This window comes from Saprolegnia diclina (genome assembly GCF_000281045.1).
Source record: "Saprolegnia diclina VS20 unplaced genomic scaffold supercont1.52, whole genome shotgun sequence".
In the NCBI taxonomy this organism is placed as follows: Eukaryota; Oomycota; class Saprolegniomycetes; order Saprolegniales; family Saprolegniaceae; genus Saprolegnia; species Saprolegnia diclina.
In genome coordinates this window covers 295,980-323,973 of record NW_008246119.1, presented here as the reverse complement: position 1 = coordinate 323,973, position 27,994 = coordinate 295,980, and the positions used below count along the sequence as shown (strand labels likewise).

Genomic DNA, 27,994 nt, shown 5'->3' with positions numbered 1-27,994 from the left:
TCGTCTAGACTGCGCGTAATTCTAGTAATTGGCCGAATTGAAGCATTGACACTATTTGTGCAAAGGTGACACCGATTACTTTGTACGCCCAATGTCGAGCTATAGATCGAGTCTTAGATATCTGAGCGAGAGTGATCGGGTCCGCGAGGTATTGGACTTTGGCCGCTCCACAGTTGGAGCCCTGTTTGAGGCGAGGAAAGGCGTGTCGGCTTATTATGTGAGGTGCGGAATGTATTTTATGGCATATTCTTTTCAATTGGTTTATAGCGAGCATTTGAGCAGCGTCCAACCGCCTTCTCGCTGGCGGTGCATTCTTGATGGACGATCGGATGCATACCCGTTACTGCTTCGGCAATCTTTGTGCCACGATGCATTAAATGGTTACCGAAACTGAACCCTGTAACTCTATAGCGATTTGCGGTGTAACGCAGGCTGGTATGAAAGCTCAACGTAATCTCGCATCACTCGTGATGATGCAAAGCGAAGCACGATACTCGATCTAGTGAGCACAAGTGGGTAACATGCTTCATACGTCGTAGTACATTGCAATCGCGTACTAGATGAGTTGTACGGGTGAGCCAATGTACACGCTACTCCCAATTTTTGACCGTCTCCAGTGAAGGCGGTCGATGTGATGTGGCAGCAGCCCACACTCCCCCAAGGCTGCCACGTGCATCCAATCCAATGGCAGCAGATATTATATTTCATCCAATCCCATCGCAGGAGATATTGATTGTGACCAATCAATCGTACGTCTTTTCCAACCCAAACAGATGGTAGCCACTTAATATTGCGCCTTGACGGGCTACCACGTCGTGCGCTGGGCGCGCTCCGAACGCGCATGGCGACCTCGCTGGCCAACGAGCAGCGCGGGACGCGACCTACTGGCACTCGTCGTATTTGGTAACTCAACTGGATGCGGCTGGTTTCCTGGCGCCGGTAGAATCGAGGTGCTGGCGAAACCGTCCTAATCGAAGGGACCTCAAAGGGCGTCAGGTAGGGGGCCTACCCCTTTTACTTTTTTTGCACTATTTTTAAACCAATGTGCCAAAATATATGAGTATGCAATAAAATAAAAAGGACGCCTCAAAAATCAAGGTGGTCGCGTCGATGAGATGCGGTGTCGGCAAGCATGCATGCGCGCTCTTCGAAGGCCGACTAAGGGCGCGCGAACCTTCAACTAACTAAGGGGTGGCTTCCATTTTCCAGAGAGCTTGAAGCAGAGGCTGACGATGGCGGGCCGCTTTGTCACGAGTCGCTCCAACCCCGGCGGATTGGCCGTGTACGAGCTTGACACGGCGAGCGTCTCGGCGGTCTTTCCCTCGCACGACGTCCCGACAGCGCTCAAGGCCATGGTCGAGGTCTCTCTCCGTGACGTCGGCAGTCTCATTGCCAAGGACACCCATGACATCGACACGGCCAAGCTCCAGGCCTTCTTTCCTGACGGCCTCCGGGCCACGGATGAGCTCGTCGTGCTGCCGTACAACGATGTGCGCACGCAAACAGTGGGCCTCACCGACCTCCCGGCACTTCCTCTCGGCCACCGCGCTGCGTTTGTCGGGCACTTCAAGCTGGAGCTCGCACCGGGGATCGACACGACGCGGTTCATCGCAATTGGCGGCCCGCAACTCGAGCTCCTTCTTGCGGGGAAGCATCGACTCATGAAGTGGAAGCGCGACGTGGAAAAGCTTCTTGAAGGCTCCGCATCGATCCCGGTTAACGCGCCGACGACGCCTCAGCGTATCAGAGGCAACCCACGCTTCATGGCGACTCCGTCGCCCCAGCGTATTCGAGGCAACCCGCGCCTAATGACGTCTCCGTCGGCTCGACGCTTGGCGCCGCTGCCGTCACTATCGCCGCTTTTGATCGATTTTATTCCGCTACCGTCGCCGCTGTCGTCGCCGGCGTCGTCGCCCGCCATGAAGAAGAAGGCCGGCGCGCGTCTCAAGGCGATGGCGGAGCTGGACCCGATCAAGGCGATGATGACGGCGTTCGACGACGCCAAGACGCCCACGTCGTTCAAGACGCCGAGATCGTCGGCCGAGACGCGCGATTATTTCCTCAGAGTACTTTGGCCCGAGGCGCCCACGTTCTCGACCAAGATGTCGACCAAGGAAACGTACAAGGTACATTTCGGCGCGCTGCTCATCGCCGAAGCCCAAGCCGCGATCGTCTGTGGGTATGTTTCCTCTCGATATTGCTCCGTGTTCTCATATTTTCCGCGAAATGTAGGAAGAAAACGCTGCCCGCTACGTCCACCGCACTCGCGGCCTCGTTCGAAGGCGTCTCGGACCCCAACGTGGCGACGTTCCAGACGCTTGAAAAGAACTCGCTCATCATTGGCGACGTCGTCCGACTCAAGGTGCGTCAATCAACTGCCTCTTCTCTTTATATACGCATAAAATGATTAGGTCGACAACGCGCGACATGCGATCGGCGTCGTCGAGCGCGTTTACGGGCCCATGATCGACGTCGTCCTCCTCCAGGCGGACAAAAAGGCGCTCGACCTCCCGAAGGCCAAGGCGATCGAAGCCAAGGTGGTCACGTCGCTGGTGACAACACTGCGAATGCTCGAGGGCGTCGGCTCCGTCGACAAGTTGCCCGAGCACTTGCGCGACGTTGTGCTCAACCAGTCGCGAGCCGCCGCGACCGTCTCGGTGCTCAAGGTTGCCGCAACGAAGCTGCGCGGCGTCATCCAGACGTCGACCGGGTTGCCCAAGATGCCAACCCAGGGCAAGGGCAAGGCCAAGGCCAAGAAGAACAAGGTACATTGTTTTCTTTGCACTGGCTCGCCTCACATATTTATGCAATAGATGCCCACGGAAGACGAAGACGCCGTGCTGACGCTCTTGACCGACCTCGCCAAGATGAAGATGTCGGTCGAGAGCCTCGAGGTACGATATTCCTTGATTTTCGTCTCCATGGCTCATTGTTTTTATGCCTAGGCAACCAAGATCCACGAGGTCGTGGCCGAGCTCAGCGATAAGGACAAGGCGCCCACCAAAGCGATCGCGATGGCGGCGGCCGCGCTTGGCAACTTTTACAAGTTGCTCATCACAGTAAACCTACCTCTTGTCTACACACTGCGTGAAACTTATTTATTTCTGCTTTAGCCGTCGCTCTACGACGTGGACGTCACGGTGGCCGGGCTCCTCGCGTCCGACATGAACCCGTCCCAGTTCAAGGCGCTGCGTCGCGGCCTCGGCAACCTCGAGACGGGCATCTCGCTTTGGAAGGGGCCGCCGGGTACCGGCAAGACGTCGACGATCTGCGCCCTGCTCTCGGCGCTCCTCTCCAAGGCCTCGCCGTCCAAGGGCCGACTGCCAAGTGTCCTCGTGACCTCGGACTCGAACGCCGCGATCGACGAGATTATCGAGCGCGTCTTCTCGGTCGGCATCTACCTCGTCGGCCACCCCACGAAGGTCCAAGCGCAGCTGCCGCGCCCGGAAGGACCCGAAGAGCCCGCGCTCACGGCCGTCAAGATGGGCACTCGACATGGCGCGCGGGACGTTGGCCTCGCGACGGCGGCCGCGCACTACAAGGCCGAGATCAACGACGCGCTCCGCAAGCTTCCCGCCAACGGCAAGCGCGCCAAGAACCTCAACGTCGAGAAGAACCTGAGCAAGTGGGACCTCTTTGCGCGCATTGCGGGCCAAGCCAACATCATTTTTGCGACGCATTCGTCGTGTGCGGGTTCCGACATGGCGTACAAGCTCCGGCAATCGGGGTACGCCTCTCTCTCTCACCTGATGAAAACTCATTTGTTGCATCTGTAGCTTTGACGCCGTTATCGTCGACGAGTGCGGCCAAGCGACCGAGCCGAGCTCGCTTCTCGCGCTTCTCGCGCAGGCCGGTCGGTTCTTTTTTGTCGGTGACACCAAGCAGCTCGCGCCGACGGTGCTCAGCAAGACCGCGGAGGAGCACGGTTTGGCCGTCTCGCTCATGGAGCGCTTGGAAGGGTATCTGCCCGTGACGATGTTGAACGTACGTACTGCCAATTCTCTACAAATATTTTTTCTCACATAAAATCTGTAGGAACAACATCGCATGCACCCATTTATGAGTGCATTTACGACCAATGCGTTCTATCACGGCGCCTTGACGGACGCGCCGGCGATCGCGCAACGTGTGCTGACCCAAGACCCGGCCATGTACGCCCACCCGATGTTCCAGCCGCTCACGGTCGTCGACATGGCGGGTGTCGAGAAGCTCGTCGGCACGTCCAAGCAGAACGACGCCGAAGCCACGTTTTGCATCGACCAGGTCCGTCATTCGCGGCGCACGTCACACTGACATTCCTTTTTTGTAGATCGAGCAACTCATGCTGACATACCCACAAGTCCAGAGCGGCGAGTGGAGCATCGGTATCATCACGCCGTACAAGCCGCAAGTGCACAAGCTTGTGGCTGCCATTGACGCCAAGGTTGCGGCCAAGATGATGGACAAGAAGAAGAAGATGGACTTCAAGCCGTGGACCAGCATCGAGGTGTCGTCGGTCGACGGCTTCCAGGTACTTACTACCTCTCGCTAGACGAGACGGTCGTTTGGTGACGCATCTGTCATTTAACGTAGGGTCGTGAGAAGGACATTATCATCGTCTCGTGCGTCACGAGTGGCAAGATGGGTTTCCTCGCCGACGACCGACGCACGAACGTCATGACATCCCGCAGCCGCCGCTTCTGCCTCATCAACTGTACGTGTATCGTCTTTGGATGATGATGATGATGATGCTACATGACAATATATGTAGGCAATGCCTCGGCGCTGCAAGGCCACGCGACGTGGCGCAAGCTGTTTGCGCATGCCCAAGACAAGTGCGCGTTTGTCGACGCCGGCACCAAGAGCTTTGCGGCCGTGTGGGCCAAGACCGAGGCGGACGACGACCTCAAGGCCCGCGTCTACCGCCAGCACGTGACGCTTCGTGCGACGCTCGAGCAACACGATGACGAAAAAGAAAAGGCGGATCCGGATGATGAAGAGAAGAAGGCGGACCCCGATGAGGAGGAGAAGAAGGCCCCGGACGAGGAAGAGACCAAAAACGAGACGCTTCCGGACGCCAAGCGCAAGCGCGGCGAGAGTCCCAAGGTATGCCTCTACTATTGGAACACCATGTATCTCATTTGTCTCGGCAACTAGAGTCGCGAAGATCGCAAGAAACGTCTCGATGCCGCGCGAGGGGTGGGGCAATAGTGCGATATCGCTCCGATGGCTCATGGGAACGTGTAGAAGACGCGTCGAACGTGACCAAGGACGACGCAGGCCAGCATGAACCGTCTCCAGCCCGCGGAACCGCTCTTCTCATTATTTTATTCATATTTAATGCGTATTTAACAAGCATCTGCATGAGGGTGATCGATATCGATGCGCCTTGAGGGGCTACCACGTCATGCGCTGGCCGGTCTCCGAACGCGCATGGCGACCTCGCTGGCCAACGAGCAGCGCGGGACGCGACCTACTGGCACTCGTCGTACTCGGTAACTCGTACTCGGTAACTCAACTGGATGCGGCTGGTTTCCTGGCGCCGGTACAATCGCGGTGCTGGCGAAACCGAGGTGTATTGTTATTGGAGCAGGAATGCGCGCCGTCGTGATCTTGTACAAGTCGCCCGCATCTCGACTGCGAAGCGCTAAGTTGGCCACCAACGTCGTTCGCTTCCAACGTTTCTGTTATCTAGTTCGATAGGACGACCGACCAGCCGATCCCCGACAGCGTCGTCGAAGCGCTCCAATAGGTCGTGTAGACGAAGCGCGTGCGATTATAAGCTCAAGAAGCATGCCCTGATGCAGTGTTGGACCTGTATCGTTCAGTCTACACGATGGATATGCACGTTGATGGTAGACGCAAGCAGTGACTTCTGGGTGTTTAGCGCCAAACACGTGCAAACCATATTTTGACAACGCACGGATCTTGTCGTCGAGCTAGTCTAGCATTCTTGATCTAGAATTCTCACGCAACCCGCCTCACCTCACCTGAGGTCCAAATGGTAATGAAAGCATGATGATATGCCCTGTGCCCGTCAGTGAACAAGTAAAAGAGTCGTTGAGAAAATGTTGTTGATTGATTAGTTGGTCAATAGCTAGCTACCGATAAAGTTGCCGAGGCCGCGCGTCGTGGCATTGCGTGGTGCGTCGTGTCGACAAGGTGGATAAGAATGTCCAGGGCAGATGTTCCAGAGGGACATAAACCAAGTTAGCGACCCGGTCAAAGCCGCGCGTCTCTCCGAGAAGACGAAAGCCTCGCGCAAAGCTGAGGAGGTGCAGATGAAGCACCTTGGGCCACACGAGAACGACGACGGCGCTGGAGTGGCCAGGCCAGACGAGCGCGCAAACGACGTGTTTCGCGCGCGCTGGCGAATGACCTTCAGCGTCGACGGGCCAAAAGCGGGACGCGGAGCACGTCCATGGCATGACATAACGCGCGAGCAAATGCGCCCAGCGCAAGCACGGTGTGTGCAAAGAATCTTATCAAATCGGAGGCACGTGGCGTTGGAGGCCCATGCGTCGGCGTCGAGGCCGACAACCGTGTACTGAAGCTGAAGGCGGTATGTGAGGGCGGCGGGGCAAATTCAATTCTGCTGATCCTCACACACCATGCTGCCGACCCGACGTCTTTTTCCCCTACAGTTGTACTTGCACGCGCTGCCACGTCATTCGGAAGTGCAAACCACATCACGATATTTCCCCACAAGCAGATAATGAAGGACCAGCTACAATGTAGTAGGACGGTCGAGGCACCTTGAGATAGCTACATCTTCGCAAAACAGCGTGATCGGAAGCGCTCGGCGACGTGCCAAGCTCGTATTCCGGTGGAGCATCAGGGACCCACACAGGAAGCAAATCTCGTTGGCGAGGGCAAAAAAGACCTTGTGCGTAGCACCGCGTGTGCGAGACCTTTGCATTTGTTTTGCAACTTGATTCAACGCGAACGCGTTCCTACAGTGCACTAGCAAATCAGCGTCCATTCTGCGGTTTGCTGGGGCGCCACATGCGTAGGATGCTGCGAGAGCGATCGTGTGGTTCAATAATATGCGTTTGGCTAGCTTGAAGTTACTGACCTTATTTTATTCAAGGTCTTCTATCCAAGATATGCACCTGGTCTAATATCACGTCTCGTATTTCAGTTGCAAGCTGTTGTACACGGAGAATGCGTAGCATAGCCCGCATACCGGTACAAAGGACGGAGCGACAGCCCACCGATCGGGTACGTACTAGTACGACGTCGCCCGCCGCCTGTGTACGAGGCATGGTCGTTAGCGAGGGCAAGATGCCGCGGAGCTTCACAAACACAAGAAATCATCAAGCAGCATCTTTCGCGGCTAACTTCACGCTCTGCAACGCTGGAGAATCCATCTTCATGCATCCAACGCAAGTGCAACATGGCTTCATGACGAAGCTCATGAAATCCTGCGCTGGCCGATCTATACTACGTCCCACTTCAACCTGGTAAGTTTCAGCCAATCGAAGCGCCGGAATGTATTTGGTCATCTCCGATTGGCCATATGGGAGAACATTCGAGAGAACGGGTGCTTTGGTCCCAGTTTCGCATTTTCGATGAAGTCGTCTTGCCAGCTACGCCTCGAACAGCGCTGCGCGGACGGTAGCGTCGCGACCGACGCCTCGGAGAAGCTCCAAGCCATGTGGGACCGCATCTCGGAGGCCCGCCGAAAGCGCCGCCAGCAGCTGAGCCACCGACGCCAAACGGCGCAGAGCCATGTGTCTAAGGCCATCTCGGTCGCCCGCGCCGTGCACTTGGAAGCCCAGGCTCGCGCCGACGACCAGCTGCTGCGTATTCAGTCGCGTTTGGAGGCGGCGGAGCAGCGGCGCCTCGAGCGCCTCAACCAGACGGCGCAAAACTGCCAGCAGCGCAACGAGCACATCATGTCGACACTGCAACATCAAGCCGACCGTCTGATTGAGAAGCGCCAGCACTACGATGCGTCTTTGCATGCAGCGCATCACCGTCGCACGCAGCTCACGACGGCGTACGTCTCGAAGCTATCGCGTCATGCGCTTCGTATCGAGCAGCACAAGCGCGAGCGCGTCCATGCCCGCCAAAGCCAGGCCGCGACGCAGCTGCAGACGTGGTTCCGGTCGTGGAAGCACGTACGGCAGGCATTTTCGATCGCGATGCCCCTCGCCCCCGCGATGCAGACGGTGATTTCGGCGTGGTCGCACATCAGCAACGCGTCGTTTGAGAAGAGTATGGAGCTTGTCCAGAACCGCAAGACTGCGGCGGCGGCCCACGTGTTGACGAAAGCGCTGAGCCCGGTCCCGATGTCGTACCGCGTTCTTCTCATGGCTGGCATGTTTGCGCACCACCCAGCTGACACGATGGTCGACAGCCAGTACAGCGCGCCATTGGCCTGCGCGGCGTCCCGTCTGACGGACGAGCTCGCTGCGCTGCGTGAAACGCTCAAGGTTCGCTCGCTCGTGGCGTTTGCAGCGTCCTGGAAGCGCTGGGAAGCGTACTGCCTCAGCTACCAAGCGCTCTTCAACTCGTGGAAGGCCAACGACGCTGCGCAACTCGATGCGGACATGCTCACGATCTACGCCGAGGTGTACGCGGTTCACCTTGCGGCCACGCGCACGGGCTCAGCCGATGTCCACGACAAGTCGGGCCGCCAGATGGCGCAGCTTCGCGCGTCCATGGAGCAGTCGTTTGGACCAACGGTCGCGGCTTCAAAGCTGGCCAAGGTGGAATCCAGCGTCGCCAAGCAGATGGCGCCCAAGACGCCGCCGCCAACGGAGGCCAAGGCGACGCCACCGTCAAGCCCGATTCGCAAGCCGCTCTCGAAGCCGGACCTTGGCTTTACTAAGGAGGTGTTTGCCAACGACCGGCTCGCGCACGAGCTCATTCTGAACCCCAATTACCAGATCCCGTCGCTGGACGATGCGCCGCTGACCTTGCACGCGACAGTCGCCCAGACAATGCGCCAGGCGTTCTGGGACCAACTGGCGGCAACGCGCGACCGCGCACGTATTGTCGGTTCATTTGTGGACTTGCGGGACCAGCTCACGGCGGTGCTCAAGCACAAGGCACTGGCGACGGCGCTTCCGACGGCGCACCTCGAAGCACTCGCGAGCTCGTCGTCCTGGGACGAGTGGGCGACCGTGCTGCAGCAGATGCTGCGTGCGATCTTGCACGGCGAAGCGCCGGCCCGCACGAGCTCGACCCACGCGTGGCTGAACCGGTCGCAGGAGACACCGGCGTCCGAGGCGGCGTGGGTCGAGGCGCTCGTCCGTTTCTTGCAGTTTGGTTTTGCCAAAGTGGACGAGATCCAAATCGACTCTATGAACGCGCACCTCAAGCTCCTCGCGCCGTACGTCGCCCGGCACGGCGTCGAGCACGAGCAAAAGAAGTTTGCGCTCAAGCTCGAGCAAGGTGCGACGACGCTTGCGGCCACGTCGCAGTGGCTCACGCGGCAATTGGCGACCGCGGCACCGACCTTGCGCGACGCGCTGACTGCTGGTGACCGCCGCGCGTACCGGTCGCTCGTGCAAGACGCCTTTGTCGGCTTGGTGACCAGCGGCATGGCGGTGGATACGCCATGGCCCGAGACGTTGGAGCTGGACAAGGACCGCGTCCGCGATTTGCGCAACCAGATGGACGTGCTCACGATGCAAGCGTGCCTCGTTACGCTCATCCAAGGCGCGCTGGCGCCGCATCATGTGGCGTATGCACCCAAGGACGCGGCGGCCTTTTGCGACCAAATTCGCATCCTGGCGCACGCCGACGAGACGCGCCTGCCCGACTTGGCCGTGCACGCGTCGGCCGTGGCGGCGCGGGTGCTTGGCGCCAAAGGCCAAGCGCTTGATACGGCGGCCTTGGAGCGCCGTGCCGAGCACATGCTCGACCCTGCCAATGCGGTCTACAAGCTCTTCTTCCAGCGCGTGACGCAGGCGCTCACCTCGTTCCTCCAGACAAACGAGATGGAGCTGCACCCAACGCTAAGCGTGCTCGCGCCGCATGTGACGACGATGGTGCAGGCCGCTGCCAAGCTCGCGCGCCACAATGAAGCCGTCCATTGCCACTACTACAACCGCCTCATCCGCGAAGCCTTGTGAGCAAATGCATAAGACTGTGTAATGGCACGACTGTTTTGAGCGAGGTTTGGTGTGCGCTTTGCGGAGGCCTACATGGAGGGCGGAGGCGGCGGGCCGCGAGGAATACCGCCACGCTTGTTCATAAACTGACGGTACTCGCGCTTGCTCGTCTTGCGCACGGCCCCGGAGGCTGGACCGGCGACGTTGTCGTCGACTTGTTGGCCCTTGGTCGTGTTGAAGCCACCAAAGCCCATGAGCGCCATCATTTTCTCTTCCTCTGTCAAGCCATCATCGGCGTCGGCCGTTGCTTCGACCGCGTCTGTGGTCGTGCTGTCGCCATCGCCTTGCAGAATACGCTCTCTATCCACGACGGTACGATAGGAGCGTCTCGTGAAGCGTGTACCTGTAGTCGCGGGCCGCGTCGCTCTCTTCGGCGGTGTTGCGTTTGGGAATCGGGCTTCGACTACGGCGATACGAGCGCGGAGGACTCGGGCTGCGACGTGAGCGCCGAGGCGGCGACGGCGAGTCTCGGTGGCGACGGCGGTCAAACGACCGAGACCGCGACCGCGTTTGCCCGCGACCACCACGACGGTCGCGTGGCCGGTCCCGACTGCGATCCCGACTGCGGTCGCGGCTGCGCTCTCTGCTTCGATCGCGACCGCGCTCGTTCGGTCGCCCACGCGGCTGGCGGCGACGGCCCCAGCTGTCCAGCGACCCGCTGCGGCTCCGGCTTCGTCCCATGCGTGGTGCGGAATGTGCAATTGCCGGATGTTATCCGGATAGCCGATCGAAACCAGAGGTTTACAGGAGGTGGAATTTGGCGCCAGATCTTCTGGACCAGACATGCCAACTAGATTGCTGCCCGCGCAGTGCGCAGCACCACATGTGCTTAAACCAGATCGTCCATCTCGTTCCACATTTGCGTATCCTTGTTGACATCAGAGAAAGATCGCGGCTTCGCAACGACGACCAACACTAGCAACGCCATGTACTAGTACAGTGTACTGCGAAACAGTACATGAACACTGTTTTGACCCGCTGTTTCGCACATCAACGCTGGAGGACCGCGTCCGCTACGGTCAAGCTCCAACGTTGTTGCTGCTGTGATGGAAGGACCGCTGCTGCTGCTGCTAGTGCTGGGACCCCTGCCGTAGCTGGCACGGCGCGAGGGGTGGTCCCTTGCTCGCCTCCACGCATTTGATTGGTTGGTTTGGAGCTGGGCCAATGAAGGGCGTTCGAAAAAAAGATATTGTCAATAAAATACCTTGCTGTTTGTATTGAGTGGTGGATATTGAATAAAAAAACGAGGATTTCTCGGCAAGATCTGCCCCACGATTTCGTCCAACATTTTCGGAATCGGCCTGCGATGGACTTGACCGCGGGGAAGATCTGGAAGGTCGACGCATGCATTGGCATGATGGGCGACCCGTACATCGGGGCGACGGAGCTCGATGGGGGTCAGCTCGGGAACGGCCTCCTCCTCGTCTCCCACTTCCTCGGCCTCGAGGACGACGACCGCGTCAAGGCCGTCGCCGCGAGCCTCCGCGACGCGGTGTCATGGGCGCAGACCGAGACCAAGGATGCCAAGGAATTCACAGACGCAATGGGCAAGTTCAAGGACTACCTCCGGGACATGCAGGTCGGGACGCCGTACATCATCCCCGGCGGCTGGGTCGGGAAGCTCTCGCGGAACGCGGTCGTCTACATTGTCGAGAAGACGGCGGCCGATGAGTACTCGTTCACAGTGTGCAACCGCGGGCCTGGCAGCGACTACCATCCAACGGACCCGACGCAGCTCAAAATGAAGGTGCAGTCGTGCGCGACGATCGCCCATGTGCCTTCAAGCCGCATGCTCGACCTCTCGTTCTGGAGTCTTGCCTTTTCGCTCTGGCTGAAGAACCCGCCGTCCGAGTACCACCGCATGGAGACGCTCTACGACGTGCTTTTGCCATGGCTGGCCGACTCGGTCCTGCCGCTTGCGTTTGCGACGTCGCCGGACGTGTACTTTTGCACACCGCAGCGCAGCAACACAGGCTTTGTCAAGAACGTGGTCGAAGCCGCCAAGTTTCTCTTGCGCAAGAGAGGGCTCTCGGCTTTTGAAATCAAGCGCATCATGTTCCGCGTGCGATGGAGCATCCTCAAGCAGATGCGCGACGACTTGATTGCTCTCGACGACCCGACACTGCCCTTCAAGACGTCAGCTGTCGAGGTATGCGCATCTCGGCGGCAGCTACTGAATGTCTCACGGCGTTGAACCTGTAGGCCATTCAAGCGCTGGCAGGGATTTCTCTCATCGACTCGCTGCAAGGCAGTCGCCAACTGCCCGACGTGATTGCGGACGCTCCGGTCATTGGTGTCTACTTTGCGAGTCTGAGCTGCCCTGCGTGCAAGACGTTCCGGACAAAGCTCATCCGTCTCTGCGACAGCCTCACGGCCGCCGGTCGCCGCATCGCGATCATTGTTGTGCCGCTCGATTCGACGGACGAAGAGTACCAGTCGCACCTCATGTCGCTTCCCGTTTCGTGGGCGTGCGTCCCGATCACAGAGATGGCGGCGCGCAAGAAGCTCGTGCAAGCGTTCCACGTCTCAAAGATGCCGCAACTCGTCGTCATGGACGCAACGGGCGCTGTCAAGACGCCTCTGGTATGCCACTCGTTTGCACCTGCATCACGACTCACTTTGCGACGATCTAGGGCGTTGAACTCGTCCTCCAGGATCCCATTGGCGAGCACTATCCGTGGGTGCCGTCCGACACGTTCCAGCTGCCGCTGCCGACGCTTTCGGACACGGAAGGCGCGTGCATCCACATGGCGCTCAAGCAAACGGGCCTGTCGGCGATCAAGCAAAACGCTGCCGGCGGGCTCTTGACGGATGACCTTGTCGCCGTGCACGAGCTCATCCAAGACATCGACGCGAAGCGCGCGTTGATTGCCGCCAAGGTGCCGGCGCCTGAAGACACGTCCAACTGGCAGTTTGATCGCCAAGTACCGCTGCTTCCTTTCGAGCACATGGAGCACTTTAAGGCCGCGAGCGTCGATGGCTACGCAGGCAACGTCGCCGAGGCCGTCGTGCCCGTGCTTGCAAGCATGCTCGACGTCCCGGAGCGCGTCGGTACGATCGAACTGGCGGCGGCCGCCTTTATTCGCTGCGAGGGCGTGTGTCAGTCGCTCTTGCAGCGTGCGGGAGACGGGTCATCGTCCTCGCGCGTCGCGCTGCACCATGAAGTCATCCAACTTGTCACGACGCTCTTCACCGAGACGATTCCCGTGCCGTCGATTGCGGACGACGACATGTGGCGGCAGCCCGTCGGGAAAGAGCTGCAGTTTGGCGTCTTGAAGAGCATTCACAACCTCGTGCTCATTCTCGGCATCGTGTGGCAGTCGATTGAGCGGCCGTCGCGCAGCTTGGACGCCACGCGGGCCCTCGCCTCGATCTGTGCGCTGGCCATGTACGACGCCACGCTGCGTGCAGTTGCTGTCGACACGCCGATGGAGATGTCGCTGCTCATGGCCGAGGGCTATGTGCTTGCGAATTCGTTTTGCCAAAACAGCCGGTCGCTGCTCGAGACGGCGCGCGCGATGGAGCTTGTGCAGCCGTCGTTTGCAGTCGTGCGTGGTCGCGTCCTGGCGTACTTTGCGTCGCTCAACACGCTCACGCCGCTCTTTGAGCTGCGCATGCCGGACGAAAAGGTCGAGCTCAAAAAGTACAGCACGACGTTTGGCTTTCTGCGCAAGCTCATGGAGCTGTACAACTACCCGCTCATTGCGCCCGACGACGCCAACCCGCCGAGCGAAATGGAGGCGCTCGTCGACTGGTTCCTCTCGGACTCGACGCCGCTAGCCGAGCAGCACCCCGAGATGGCCCAAACACGCGACCTGGTGACAATGTGCAAGTTTCTGTGCACGATGGAGACGCGCGAAGACGAGCTCATGCGCCGCCGCACGGGTCTGCGCCAATGGCAGATGTGGTCGCTCACGTTTGACGAGGCGACGTCGCGCTACGGCCGCCGCTTCAACATCTCGCGCAATTTTCTCGCTGGCAAGCTCAAGTGGGAGGTTGCCGGTTTCCGTGGCATTGACCAGGACATTGCCGACATTGATGTCTCGGGCTTTACCCAGCGCAAGCTCTTTTTCGGCGAGGGCCCCGTCGTTGTGAGCCCGGCGTCGCTGCCGCCACTGCTCCAGACGTCGCTGCCCGTCGTGACGGAGGATGATGTGATGCACACAGATGCGCTGCCGCTCTTCCAGGGCACGCTCTCGTCGGAAGAGTCGGAGTACCTCCTGAGCTACCTCACTGTGCCGTATACGCGCATTCCGCTCGTCTTGGGCTTTTTCGCGTCGAGGGACCGCGTCATGTACCTCTTCAACCCGCTTTTGCAAACGCTGCTGCGCGCTGTGCTCTTTGAAGGCGGCGACTGGGTCCTGCGCACGAACGGCGAGTCGAGCGCCGAGATGATTACGCACGTGCCACTGCGCAAGAGCGGTCTCGTGCTCCAGGAAGAGGCGCTCGAGCAGGTGCTGGACGCGCGCGTGCACCACCAAAAGGCGGCCGACCACCTTGGCACGATGAACGGTCTGTTGCTCAATGAGCTCTCGCATGCACCCGAGGCGACCGTGCGCCCGATCCTTCTCATGCTTCAGGCGATCACAGAGCTCGGCGAGGCGTCAGTGCACTCGTCGGACGCGAGCTTCATCTTGTACATGCTCCAGCTCAGTGTCGACGTCCTGCGATATGTGACGTTTGCCGTGTACGAGCATACGCACGTGTCGGCGACGACGTTGGCGACGCTCCAGGCGCTGCGCAGCGAGCTCGTGGACCAGCTCTTTGGCTTTGGGCTCACGACGCTCGACAAGTGGCGCATGGAGGCCGAGGCGAAGGACGACCTCCGCACGGCGTGCGTCATCCACTCATACGTGGCGCTTCTCTTTATGAACCTGCGCGTCGACGAGTACACGCCGGCGCGGCTGGTGACGCTCCTCGGAAGTGTCGCGTACGTGCGCAATTGGCACTGCTTTGGCATGCACGTGCTTCTGGAAGACGAGTCGGAGCTCTCGAGCGAGCAACGGCTTTTGCGCTGGCTCCAAGCGCATGGTATTGACACGAAGAACGTTACGACGGGGTCGTTGGACAAGTACCTCACGGATCGCCCCGTCTTTTTGAAGGTCGGCATGGAGATCATCCAAGCACCGAGCATTTTGAAGAAGAAGCCAAAGGAGGATGCGACCAACGTGTTGTACCCGCCGGCGGGCGTTCTCGAGAGCGAGCTCTTTGAGCTACTGCAGGTGAAGCGCCGGTCAATCGTCGACTTTGCCCAGTCGCTTTCGACGAGCGATTGCAACGCGCTGCTCAACTCGATCCTGCACATTGCGCTTCGGGCCAAGACTGTACCGACGCACGAGTGGACGATGGACGCTGGTGTGGCCGGCACGGGTCGCTACGTGTGCACGCAGGCCGAAATGAAGATTGATCTGCAAACGGGCGAGATTCTCTGGCGCAACGACGAGCTCAAGCCCGTGCCCGACTCGATGGTGCAGTTTTCCGACTACCGCCACCACTTTGGCAACGAAGCGCTGCATTGCGGCCTCGTCGCACGCCAAGCACACCGCCTCTGGGTCCACGTCATTGGCACCGAGTGCGAGCTCATGGAGTGGGACGAGCCGTCGCCCGAGGACCAAGGCGTCGACACGCCGACGGTGTTTCTTCCACCCGTGCCGGCCGCGACGCCCGCCGTACCGAGCGACGCCAAGATGTACTGGGAGTGCCCGGCGTGTACGTGCGCCAACTTTAACGGCGACCAGCCCAACGCCGCGTGCGAGGTGTGTGCGACGCCCAAGCATGTGCCGGCGCCGTCACCCGCGCCGGCGCAGCCCGCCGAGCCCACGGAGACGGGTTTTCTGTATCTCGGGACCGAGTACAGCCGTCGCTTGGATCCCTACTCGAAGGACGAGCACGAGATTGAGTCGGAGCTCTGGTTTGTGAACCTCGTGCGCAGCGTCGTCAACGCGCTCTTTCCCGAGGACGACCCGGCAAAGAAGCTGCCGTTCTCGCTTTTCCTTTCGACGAGCGTGACGCCCGCGACGGCGCCGCACGTGACGCTCTTGGCGCTGCACAAGAACGACAAGTCGGACTTTCTCTCGACCTTCAAGGAGATGGTCGTGTACCGCCACTACAACGTTCTCCATGTCTTTTCGCTCATCTCGCACGGCCGCCGCCTGCACCGCAAGCTCCTCTTTACGTCGAACGCGCGCCTCGCGCTGCACAGCTTTGTGCCCAACGTTGAGAGCTCTGGCGAGTCGGTCGCGCCGAGTGTGCAGTACGCAGCGGGCGACATTATGGAGCTTCAGAGCAGCGGCAACTCGCTCGTCATTCTGCGCCGCAACAAGAGCCTCCACGGCGTCGAGACGTACTTGCCACCGCGGTTTCTCCAGGGCATCATTCCGAGCGCGTTCCTCGAGGCGTTCAAGTTTTGGCAGGGCGAAGACGGCATCTTGCGCGGCGAGCCGCTCGACGGCGAGTCGCAGTGGTTCAAGTACCAGCTCGAGATCCAGCTCAAGCACAACAAGGTCGCGTACGTTGTCCGTAAGGCGATCGATGCCGCGCCGACGCTGATCCAGCAAAAGACGGGCCAGCCGTCGGTGATTGCGCCGCCGCCTGCGCCGATTGTGGTGCCGCCGACGCCACCTCCGATGCGCCAAGAGATGGTCATTGCTGACGAAGACGTTGTCCAGCTCATGTCGCTCGGGTTCTCGTACTCGGGGTGCGTTCTCGCACTCAAAGAGTCGGACAACAGCGTCGAGGAAGCCGCCATGTGGCTGCTGGACGAAGCCAACCAGACGCGCATCCTTCAAGCCGACGAGATTCCGGAAGAAGCGCTCGAGGCGTCGCTCCGTGAGCAGCAACTCGTCGAGGCTGTCATGGCGGCGTCATCCGTCTCACGCATTGCGGCGTCGTATGCGCTGGAGCTCTTCAACCATGACGACACGCTGGCAACGGCGTGGCTTTGCGAGCCCGACAACGCGGACGAAATCGCACGCATGGAAGCCGACACGCGCGGTGGTGATACCGACGCGTCCCTGCCCGATGCGCCGCGCTTGGTCAAGCAAGCGTCTGAAAGCGAGCAGGCCGACGCCAAGCGCGTCAAGACGACGCACGGCGGCGAACTCGTGCTCTTGAACCCGCTCCACGTTTCGTCGGCCGACTCTACGATGGCGCGCATTGCCCACGTCCTTGGGCGCGTTGAAGATCTCTCGCACGTGTTGATTTGGACGGCGACGTTGCCGGCGGCGCTTTTGCAGCACGAAGCTGCGTCGGACCCGATCGGAGACGTGTCGCAGATTGCGCTCATTGAGCTGCCGCGGCTCAAGTTGCGTTTTGAGCCGCGCCGTGGGGACGACGGGCGCGTCCATCTTTACATGGTCGACCAGCGCGAGTGGTTTATCTGCCTCGACGACATGTCGAAGCTCTCGGCGCCGCTGCGCGCCCTCGCCACGTCGATGCCCGACGCGGTCGTACTGGCCACGTCCCGTGACGAGTACCGGTTTCTGTGCGCCAACCACGATGTGTACCGCCCAATGGTGCAAGGCGTGCCGTTCTCGACGGTCGTTGTGCCCAACCGCGCGTCGGCAGGCTGGCAGCAGGTCATGGAGACGCGCTACTACTTGTATCCGGTGCACGCGAGCCAGACGTTTGTGCTGACGCCGAGTCTGAGTTCAACGCTGTACCTGATTTTGCTCGCGCTCATGGGCCGCCAGTACAAAAGCGCGGCGCAGTACATTGCGACGTGCCACGTCGACGTGCCGTTTACGGACGAGGAGCAGTGGATCTTCAACCAAATTGAAAAGACGCTGCAGGACCGGCACCCGGATGCGTGCGCGTGCCGCGTCCGATTGGCGCTCGCGATTCAGTACAGCGAGAACAAGTGCTCGTGGCGCTTGGCGGACGAGCTGCATGTTGTTGCGACCAGCGTCGCCCACGTGCAAGCCGAGTGCCGCTTGAACGCCCAAGAGGAGCTCGACGCTCTCGCGCTCTGCGAAAACATGTCGCCGCTGCTGCAAGTGCGCATGGCCCTCTGCGTCGCCGAGCAGCAAAAGCAGATCGACACGGACGTCAAGCCCGCGCGTCTACGCGTCGGTGGCCAGCCGTGGGTCAAGCTCAACATGCTCACGGCAGCGTACCTCGAAGAACACGCGACGACGCTCTCGACCGTGCGCTACAAGCGGCCGTCGGCGCTCCTGGCCGACGAAGAGTGCATGAAGCTCATTTGGGACAATGAGATTGTCGGTGACGAAGCGAGCGGCTCGAATCGCGGTCTCGGCTGCCTCTTTTTGTACGAGTGTCTCAACGGGCAGGTGTCGCTACGCCTGCACGGCGAAGAGTACACGCGGTCGATGGCCGACCTCCTCGCGCGCTTTCTGCATCTCAAGCTCGCGCGCTGGGGCAAGGAAGTCGTCGAAGACGGTGAGGAAGAGTGCTCGGTGTCGATTGCCATGTCGCAGGTCGCGGTCGTGCTCTCCAACCCGTACCACGCGTGGCCTGCGCTGCCCGTGGACCGCGACTCGACGCACATGCTTGAGCGCGGCGTGAACCTCTACTCGAAGCACTTGAAGGACTCGATGCTCAAGAACTTTTTCGACATGACAACCATGGAGTTTCAGACGCTCCTCGTGACCAACAGCGACCGCGTCATCCCGCCGCTGCGGCAGCAGCTCACGCACGCGCACAAGACGCTGCCCGAGACGGTGCGTCGCGCGCGGGCCGGCGCGTTTCCGTTTGCGTTGCCGATCAAGCCCTTGGACGCGAGCTGCGCCGAGCGCGTCTTTACGCTTCGCCACGACGCGATGCATCCATTTGTGCCGCTCAACTTTTTCCGCGCCGACGACTATGTCGTGCACTGCCGCCCCGAGCGCGAACTGGCGACGCAGCTGCCATTTGACCTCGCTGCGCACCCCGCGGCGCAGAGCGTTGTCGCCAAGGACCTGCTGCAGCGCTTGGCCGACGACGTCAAGAACCATGCCGAGACGACCAACCACACGCTCGAGCCGTTCTTCGTCGGTGTGTCCCGCAATGGCTTTGACGGCGCGACATGCGTGGCCAAGCTCGAGACGCTCATTGCAGCGAGTCATGCGCAGCGCGCCAAGGACGAAGCGTTTGTCCTCGCGACGATTGCGACACTCGAAGCGCGTGTCAACGTGGTTGAGTTTAGCGTCACCGATACACCGAGCACGCGCTTGGCCAAGTGCCGCTTCCTCCTTGAGCGGTTTGCGCAGCAGCACACGCCCATTGACTTTGCGTACCTAGCGTCCACACTCGCGTCGTCCGACATGGCCGGCGACCTGACGCGCAAGAACCCATTTGTCGATGGAGCGCAGTTGCCGACGGTACTGCAGCTCGTGCAGCTCGTGCTCTTTTGCGCCAACCGTATGAGCCATCTGAACCGGTTGATTGCGTCGGCGGCCGCGCTGAAAGCGCTCGTCGAGTCGCATTTGCTGTACCAAAACCAAGACGCGAGCCGGATGCTGCACGCGTCGCAGGACGTGGCCAACGGGCTCTTGGCGTTGCGCCACTACCTCAAGGAGCGCGAGGGGACCGCGTACGCGTACGACCCGCGCTACCTCCTCTTTGAGTTTGTGTTTGAGCTCCTCTTGCGACAGCGCCAAGTCGAAATGGTTGAGAGCTTCATGGCCAGCATGCACAATGGCGTCTCGCGCGTGCAGCAGATGATTATGGGCGCCGGCAAGACGACGGTCGTCGGGCCGCTCTTGACGTACATGCTCGCCGACTCGAAGGTGCTCGTGACGCACGTCATGCCAACAGCGCTCCTCGAGCAGTCGCGCGCCGTGCTCCGGTCGCGCTTCAGCAACGCGATCCTCCAAAAGCGCATCTTTACGCTGTCCTTTGACCGGAGCGTCGACGACGACCCGATCGCGATTGTTGCGCTCGCGTCCAAGCTCCAGCGTGCGTGCGTGCACGGTGACGTCATTTGCGCGTCGCCCGAGGCCATCAAGTCGCTTTTGCTCAAGTTTGTCGAACTCCTCCACTCGCTCGAGCAGTCGACGCACGACCCAGACTTTCGACTTCAGGACACGTCGCGGACGGGCATGCGCATCCGCAAGGTGCTCCACGCGCGCGCCGACATGGCCGACGAGCTCCAGGTGGTGCTCCGGCAGTGGCAGCGCGGCGTGCTCATCATGGACGAAGTCGACGTGCTCTTGCATCCGCTCCGGTCCGAGCTCAACTTTCCGATTGGCAACAAATTTCCGATCGACTTGGCAGCGAACCGGTGGGAGCTGCCGATGCACCTTCTCGACGTCGTGCTCTCGTCGTCGTCGGTGTCGCCGCTGCACGCGGAGCTTCACGCGCTTTTGCACGAAGGCTACAACGTGCATGCGCTGCAGCGCTTCCCGCACTTGGTGCTGCTGGATGTCGCGTACTATGACGCCAAGCTCCGGCCGATCCTCGCGCGCGTTGCCTACGAGTGGCTCTCGCACCACTTCAAGATGGGCAAGTGCACGCTCTCGATGGACGACGTTCTCTTTTATTTGCAGTGCGACCGCGTCGACCTCGGCAGTCAGTCGCACATTGAGAATGGGCTCTCGGAGCACGGCCTCAAGCTGCTCAACCTCGGGCGCGAGTGGATCCGGACGCTCTTGCCGCACTGTCTCTCCAAGATCAACCGCGTCTCGTACGGGCTGTTGCAAAAGCAGCATTTCGAGTCGAACGGCAACACGCCGTCGCGTCTCTTGCTCGCGGTGCCCTTTGTCGGCAAGGACGTGCCGAGTCGGTCGTCGGAGTTTGCGCACCCGGATGTTCTCATTGGTCTCACGATCCTTGCGTACCGCTACGAAGGCGTCCGGCGCACCGACATCAAGACGGTTGTCGCGCAGCTCAAGCACGACTTTAGTCGGCAGCTCGGGCCGCGCGAGCAGCGCCCCGCATGTGCGCTCTTTCGGTCGTGGGTGCTCGAAGGCCTTGCGCTGGCCGAGAGCACGAGCGGCGTCCTCCCACTGCCGCTCTTTCAGCTCAACGACGCGTCGCAGGTGACGCGCCTCTTGCAGCTTGTGCGCCTCTTGCCGTCGGTCGTGCACTATTATGTGCGGCAGCACGTCTTTCCGTCGTGCATGAACTTTCAGAAGCTCAAGGTCTCGGCGTGCGGCCACGAGCTCGGGAGCGACAGTCTCTTTGCCAAGCGCATTGGCTTCTCGGGCACGCCGAGCAATTTGCTGCCGTTGGACCTCGGCGACTGCCACTATGAGCCACAGTCGGACGGCAACATCTTCTCGGTGCTCACGTCGGCGCGCGTGACGACGCTCGAGCGCAAGCTCGACTGGACCGCTACAAGTCTGCTCAAGGACATTGCAACGCACGACCCGCCGTTCCATGCGCTCATCGACACGGGCGCGCTCATCACGGGCCTCGACAATGAAGAGGTCGCGCGCTTTCTCTTGGCGCACTTGCCGTTGTCGATGGAAGGCGTCGTGTACTTGGACCCGAGCGACCGGCAGATGATTTTGCTGCGCGACCACGCGGCCGCGATGCCGCTCGTGCAGTGCGGTCTCGGGCCCGAGAAGCGCTTTACGTTTTACGACCAAGTGCACACGACCGGCATGGACATCAAGCAGTGCACGAGTGCCCGCGCCGTGCTCACGCTCGGGAAGGACATGACGTTCCGTGATTATGCTCAAGGCGCGTACCGTATGCGTGGCATTGGCGCTGGCCAGACGATCCATTTATACTTGATTCCTGAGGTCGAGAACCGGATTCGCCAAGAAGTTGCGACCGGCCCCGTGCTTCTCGACGACTTTCGACTGCTTGTGCCCGCGTGGCTGCTCGTCAACTCGATGAAGATGGAGTCGATGCAGCTCGTGCAGCTCTCGCTCCAGGAGCTCCACAATACGTGGCGCAAGCGCGCGCTCTACGCGCTCCTCGATGAAGTCGACGCGCACAAGAAGAGCCAGACGGCCACGCAGCGGCTATTGCGTTTCCAAGGCAACGACTGGCTGCGGCAGTGCATTGACGCCTTCCGCGTCCAAGTGTCGTACGCGGTCGCGGCGCAGCTGCCACTGCCCAAGGCGATAACTGAAACGATGGCCGAGCTCGCGGCAGCGCACGCGGCCTTTGTGCAAATGCCGGCCGAACTCGCGCGGATTGAGACGGTCCAGCGCCGCGTGAGCAGTCTCAGTGGACACGTGGCCGCGTCGAGCGACATGCACTTGAACGCCGAGGTCGTCCACGAGAACGAGGCCGAGGCCGAAGAAGAAGCCGAAGAAGAGGCCGAGCAGGAAGAGCAAAAAATGAGCGCGTACACGCGCGATGACGAGCACCCGGTGCCGTGGAGCACGGACGCTCTCAAGGAGATGACGGGGGACTCGTTTTACCCGATGGCGCGCTTCCAGGCGCACACGGCGTGTCCGTCGATCGCTTTTCCTGCGTCGATGCTCGTCTCGGACAACTACTTTCGTCCGCGCTGGATTGGCCTCGGCGAGCGCCGGCTCAAGAACGTGGGCTTTCTCATGGAGTGGCACCCGCTTCAGATCCAGAACCGTCTGCGTGCGCGTATCACGGCACTCTTTGTTGCGATCTGCGCGCAACAACCCGGCATTGCTCCGACAGACGCGGCAGCCCAAGCGATTCAGCTCGCGTCGCAGTCGGACCTCGGGACGGCCGACGATAATGAGGTGCCGGGACCCGTCTATGTGGTCGCTCTCTCGCTGGCCGAAGGTGAGACGCTGCGTCGCATGATTCACTGCGCGCATCCGATCTTTGCCGTCAGCGGGATCCAGCTGCGCACGGCCGACGGCGCGCTGGTCGAAGCGTCGCACGCGTCATCGGCGGCGCTGACACCGACGGTCCAAGAAGCCATCGAGTGCTTTCGGTTCTTCAACGGCGAAATGTACTACACGGCGCCGCAGATGGAGCACGTGCTCGCGGGCCTCGCTGACATTCCACTGCACTTGCGCCACGAGTTCTTCATGTGCTGTCTCCGCCTGCGCCGCCGCGAGCGCCAACTGTGGGGTGACACGCCGCTCGCCAAGGTCTTCACCAAGTCGGACGAGTGGCATTTGCTGAGCGCGCGCGCCAAGATGGAGCAGTTTCAGCGTGGCATTCGCACCGAGAAGATCCCGCTCCTCTCGTCGTGGCACCGCTTTGACGGCAACAACGACGGCGTCCTCTCGTACGACGAGCTGCTCCGGTGCTTTGAGAGCTTCCAGCTCGGGTTCTCGCCCAGTGACCTCAACGAGATTATCGGTCTTGTCGAGACCGCGCACGAAGAACGCGGCGTGGCGATCGCCAAGCTCTGCGCAGCCTTCCACGTCGACCCGACAAAGGAGCACCACGCGGCCAAGTCGACGGCCGACGACGACGCGCTCTGGATGTGCAGCGTGTGCACGTACACGAACGAGGCGCTCTTGACGGCGTGCGCCATGTGCAGTGAGCCGCGCGACAAGCTCGCCAAGACGCCGCAAGCCACAACGTGGACATGCGAGAACTGCACGTGCGTCAACCCGATCGTCGAGACGACGTGCTCGGTGTGCGAGATGGGCATGAGCGGCCGCCGCGAAGTGCCCAAGGACAAGTGGGTCTGCGACCCGGACCAAGGCGGCTGCACGTTTTTCAACCCGCTCGCGTCCTTTTACTGCGACGTGTGCAACCGCGCGCGCCCCGACCTCGCGAGCCACCGCTTCTAGAGTCGACCGAATTTGCATAAATGCATGTATCAATACTTCAATCCGACTAGCAGCGGACGACGCGGTGGTCGATGGACTAGGGCTTGGGTTAGCTTGGCTGGTTTGATTCTGTCTGGAGCTGCAACTTTGACGAAGCGTCCACGCGAAATGTCGAAATCACTGGAGCGTACCTGGTGCGACGACGCAAGAGCTCCATGGAGCAACCGAGTTGTCCCAAGCGCCACCAGGATTTGCATTTGTAGAAATTTAGAAAAAACTTGATAAAGCCAAGAAAATACAAGTTATATTTCCTTCTCGGATCCTTGACTGTCGCAAGTCTATTCGCTCGCGGTGATGGCGCGTCGTCGCCCGTGGCATTGGTTGTGTCGGTAGCTTGATGAGAAATGGCTGTGGATTTCAACGTGCAATGCCAGTGTGTTGAACGACTGGATCGCTTGGTCGACGCTGGTAGCTTGAAGCAAATTGCCTCGAAGCAGCAGCGAGCTGGGCCAAGCGCGTGCATCCAAGACCGTCTTCTCGCCGAATTTCGCGATCTTCCACTTCAACGTCGCGAGCGTTCGCATCTGTGAGCGTCCGGTTGAAGTTGGGCACCTTGCCCATTTTTCCGGAATTCCGGATCGGGATTTGCCCGTTGCATGAAAGTGCAACGTCGCCATTTCGAAATTGGACGCGCAAAGAACATGGAGAAGCCGTCGACGATGACAAGCAGCAACGGTGCGCCGCTGCCGGCCGACGGGCTCACGGCGTCGGCAACTGCGGGCCCGAACGGGCCGATCGTGCTCACGGACTTTGCGCTCATCGACCACCTCGCGCACTTTGACCGCGAGCGCATCCCGGAGCGCGTCGTGCACGCCAAGGGCGCGGGCGCGTTTGGCTACTTTGAGACGACGGCCGACATCTCGGACGTGTGCAAGGCGAGCCTCTTTGCGGCGATTGGCAAGCGCACGCCGGTGGCTGCGCGCTTCTCGACGGTCGGCGGCGAGTCGGGCAGCGCCGACACGGTCCGCGATCCGCGCGGGTTTGCACTCAAGTTTTACACGGAGGAAGGCAACTGGGACCTCGTTGGCAACAACACGCCGATCTTCTTCATCCGCGACCCGATTCTCTTTCCGAGCTTTATCCACACGCAGAAGCGCAACCCGTCGACGCACCTCAAGGACGCCGACATGTTTTGGGACTTCATTTCGCTGCGCCCCGAGACGACGCACCAAGTGTCGTTCCTCTTCTCGGACCGCGGGATCCCCGACGGGTACCGCCACATGAACGGGTACGGCAGCCACACGTTTATGAACACGAACGCGGCTGGTGACGTGAGCTACGTCAAGTACCACTTCAAGACGGACCAGGGCATCCGCAACCTTCCGGTACGTCTCTCGTAGTCGAATCCAGAAGATGTCATGGCGGTGTAGGTCGACGAGGCTGAGAAGCTCAGCGCGTCCAACCCCGATTACGCGATCCAAGATTTGTACGAGGCCATTGCCCGCAAGGACTACCCGACGTGGACGCTGTACATCCAGGTCATGTCGGAAGCCGAGGCCGAGGCGCAGCTCGCCAAGGGCTTTAACCCGTTTGACGTGACCAAGATTTGGTCGCACACGGCGTACCCGCTGCGCGAAGTCGGCAAGCTCGTGCTGCACCGCAACCCGCCAAACTACTTTGCCGACGTCGAGCAGCTCGCGTTTGCGCCGTCCCATTTTGTGCCCGGCATTGATGCGTCGCCCGACAAGATGCTCCAAGGCCGCCTCTTCTCGTACGCGGACACGCACCGCCACCGCCTCGGCGTCAACTACCAGCAGATTCCGGTCAACCAGCCGCTGCGCCCGCCGCAGACGTACCAGCGCGACGGCGCCATGGCCGTCACGGGCAACATGGGCAGCGCGCCCAACTACTTTCCCAACTCGGCGGGCGGTCCGTCGTTTGCGCTGGGCCTGGCCCAGATGACGGCCAAGATCCCAGCGGCGACGCGCGTCATGAAGTACTCGACCAAGGACGAAGACAACTTTTCGCAGTGCGGCCAGTTTTACCGCAAGGTGCTCTCGGAGGCCGAGCGCGCGCGCCTCGTCGACAACATCGCCGGCAACCTCGTCCACGCCAACCCGACGATCCAGACCCGCGCGGTACGCAGCATATCACTGTATCGAGTTGATGGATTGATACGGTGGTAGATTGCCAACTTTGGGGCCGCCGACAAGGAGTATGGTGCGCGCATCGCGACCAAGGTGCAGCAACTGCGCCAGCAAGGCAAGGACAATGCGTCGCGCTTGGCCGCAGCGGCGCCGCTCAACCCACCCCGCGCGACGACGTACGTGCCCGTGCCACCGACTGAGGACTCGTACCCGCGTCTCTAAGCGGTGGTCATTGTTTTTGATATTTCGATTGACAACATGCATTAATGAATATTGATTCCCGTTGCAGAGCGTTTTGAAATTTGGTGAATTCTTGTGTTTGTGAAGCTCCCCGGCATCTTGCCCTCTAGCGACCATGCACGAGCCTCGTACGCAGGCGGCGGCGTCGTACTTGGACCCGATGCTGGGTGATCTTGAAGCGGGAAAAGCTACGCATTCGGGTGCAACAGCTTGCAACCGAAATACGAGACGTGATATTAGACCAGGTGCGTATCTTGGATAGAAGACCTTGAATAAAATAGGGTCAGTAACTTCAAGCTAGCCAAACGCATATTATTGAACCACACGATCGCTCTCGCAGCATCCTACGCACGTGGCTCGAGCTAATCGTCGCGTTCGTCTCATTCACACGAGCTGTTGAAGCTCCTCGAAGAAAGAGAGCGAACCACAGTCCACAGTGGGTCAAGCATAGTTTGATAAAATCACATGACGATGAGCGAAATATATAGAGCGGTCGTCGACAACCTCAGCGCAACGTGTGCATGCTACTAGTAGTCGTTGCGCGAGCGTGTCTGCCGGGCGGTCGCGTTTTTTGGCGACGCTGGCGGCGTCGATGCGCCCGCGCTGCGTCGGCCATCGTGGCGTGCAGGTTGTGCGTCCACGCAAAGTACTCGATCACGTCACGGCTGTGGCAGGCGACGGCCATGTCGAGAGCCATGGGCCAGTACCGCGACTCGTTGTAGCCACTGCAAAAGCGCACACAGAATTTGGGCAGCAGCGTGTTGGGACGCCACTGGAATCATGCTCTCAGAGCTCTTATCCAAGAGAAACCCCACGAGACCCACACTGCCGCTCCACCCTGCAAGCTGGACATGATTGACCTCGAAGGCGGTGATCACACACTTCTGAAAGAGCTCTTGCACGTAGCGCAGTCAACCATCGAGCATGCAACCTCTGTCAACCTCGGCAAGAATGGATCGGCGTCGTATGTGAAGGAAAAACGAAGCAAGTCGACAATGTCGCCGAAACAGGCTGCGAGAGAGATACCGCAAGTGACCGTGAGTGGAGCTTCCGTCGCCGCTCAATATGGCGCGACCTATGTTTCTGTGCATGGAGATGTCGTCGGCGTAGGTGTTGCACGTGCCGGTGCTTGCCGACGCAGTGGGCCCATGTCCACGAGCTCGCGCAAGAGATCGATCCGTCCGTACTCGAGCGCACAGCTAAAGACGAACATCGGGCAAAGCTGGGGCACAAAGTGGAGGCCGATGCGAGCGAGCCATGGCGCTATGACCGCGTGCACAGGCCCGAGGCTGGCGTCCGGCGGGTTAGGGCCGAGGCGCGTGAGGATGCGCACGTCTTGGATCATGCCCGATTGGTAGATCGCGACGAGTGGCAGAAGCTCCGCGCCCATTAGTACGGCGACGAAGCCCATGTCGTTAAGCTTGCGTCGTGGGCCGCTGGATAGGATTTGAACAACAGTGGAAGGTGTTTGGAACACATTTGTGGTGCGCCTTGAAGTGGCAGTGTGTGTCGCTGCTCAAGGGTACTTTGCTGACGCACAATTTCATTTCTTATCCGACCATGCAGAACGTGCTTCTTGCGAGACACCGCTGGACAACTTCTGCCGGAAGTGGCCATGCTCCGGCTACTGCGTTGCCGAACCCATCGAGGTGTTACAAGCGCCGGTGACGAGGTCTATTGCTTTTGCCTGCACCTTCGTTCAACCAAGAAGGATGCACCGTCCATATTGTCTTGTGTGTCGTCGACGCATGCATGGGTTGGTGGTTCCTACGAGGGTTAGGGTTTCTCTCGAGCCAGGCCAGCGCGTAAAGGGTGGAGGTGCCTTTGTACGGCCACCAGCAAAGGAAATCAACAGTAGGCACTGCGAACGTGAGGAATCTAGTGGCATCTAGTAGTCTAG

General features: G+C 60.3%; 6 protein-coding genes across 7 annotated transcripts; 4 read left to right on the top strand and 2 right to left on the bottom strand.

Annotated features, from left to right (window-relative positions):
* Window positions 1–1,232: 1,232 nt before the first annotated feature.
* SDRG_12790 lies at window positions 1,233–5,323 on the top strand (the record flags this gene model as incomplete). 2 transcript variants are annotated; one of them, XM_008618870.1, is made up of 13 exons in its annotated part: window positions 1,233–2,179; window positions 2,233–2,362; window positions 2,412–2,765; window positions 2,814–2,894; window positions 2,946–3,059; window positions 3,114–3,727; window positions 3,777–3,984; window positions 4,036–4,263; window positions 4,310–4,510; window positions 4,573–4,693; window positions 4,751–5,085; window positions 5,137–5,178; window positions 5,227–5,323. In XM_008618870.1, the coding sequence occupies 13 exons, from the start codon at window positions 1,233–1,235 to the stop codon at window positions 5,242–5,244; spliced, it is 3,393 nt and encodes a 1,130-aa protein (XP_008617092.1). In that variant the 3' UTR covers window positions 5,245–5,323. The 2 variants fall into 2 exon arrangements, with proteins under 2 accessions (XP_008617092.1, XP_008617093.1); XM_008618871.1 differs by having other exon boundaries at window positions 5,137–5,323.
* A 2,223-nt stretch (window positions 5,324–7,546) lies between these two features.
* Window positions 7,547–10,107, top strand: SDRG_12789 (hypothetical protein). Its single transcript, XM_008618869.1, has one exon. It carries the CDS (start codon window positions 7,551–7,553, stop codon window positions 10,062–10,064), a length of 2,514 nt encoding a protein of 837 aa, XP_008617091.1. The 5' UTR covers window positions 7,547–7,550; the 3' UTR covers window positions 10,065–10,107.
* Window positions 10,080–10,853, bottom strand: SDRG_12788 (hypothetical protein). Its single transcript, XM_008618868.1, has 2 exons — window positions 10,447–10,853; window positions 10,080–10,403 (listed from the first exon to the last, which is right to left on the bottom strand). Exons 1-2 carry the CDS (start codon window positions 10,782–10,784, stop codon window positions 10,133–10,135), a joined length of 609 nt encoding a protein of 202 aa, XP_008617090.1. The 5' UTR covers window positions 10,785–10,853; the 3' UTR covers window positions 10,080–10,132.
* Window positions 10,854–11,394: 541 nt separating this feature from the next.
* On the top strand, window positions 11,395–23,891 carry SDRG_12787 (hypothetical protein). The gene is made up of 3 exons (XM_008618867.1): window positions 11,395–12,252; window positions 12,306–12,686; window positions 12,737–23,891. Exons 1-3 carry the CDS (start codon window positions 11,410–11,412, stop codon window positions 23,726–23,728), a joined length of 12,216 nt encoding a protein of 4,071 aa, XP_008617089.1. The 5' UTR covers window positions 11,395–11,409; the 3' UTR covers window positions 23,729–23,891.
* A 419-nt stretch (window positions 23,892–24,310) lies between these two features.
* Window positions 24,311–26,164, top strand: SDRG_12786 (catalase). The gene is made up of 3 exons (XM_008618866.1): window positions 24,311–25,092; window positions 25,138–25,845; window positions 25,894–26,164. Exons 1-3 carry the CDS (start codon window positions 24,364–24,366, stop codon window positions 26,074–26,076), a joined length of 1,620 nt encoding a protein of 539 aa, XP_008617088.1. The 5' UTR covers window positions 24,311–24,363; the 3' UTR covers window positions 26,077–26,164.
* Window positions 26,165–27,169: 1,005 nt separating this feature from the next.
* SDRG_12785 (hypothetical protein) lies at window positions 27,170–27,484 on the bottom strand (the record flags this gene model as incomplete). The annotated part of the gene is made up of 1 exon (XM_008618865.1): window positions 27,170–27,484. One exon carries the CDS (start codon window positions 27,482–27,484, stop codon window positions 27,170–27,172), a length of 315 nt encoding a protein of 104 aa, XP_008617087.1.
* Between the last annotated feature and the right edge of the window lie 510 nt (window positions 27,485–27,994).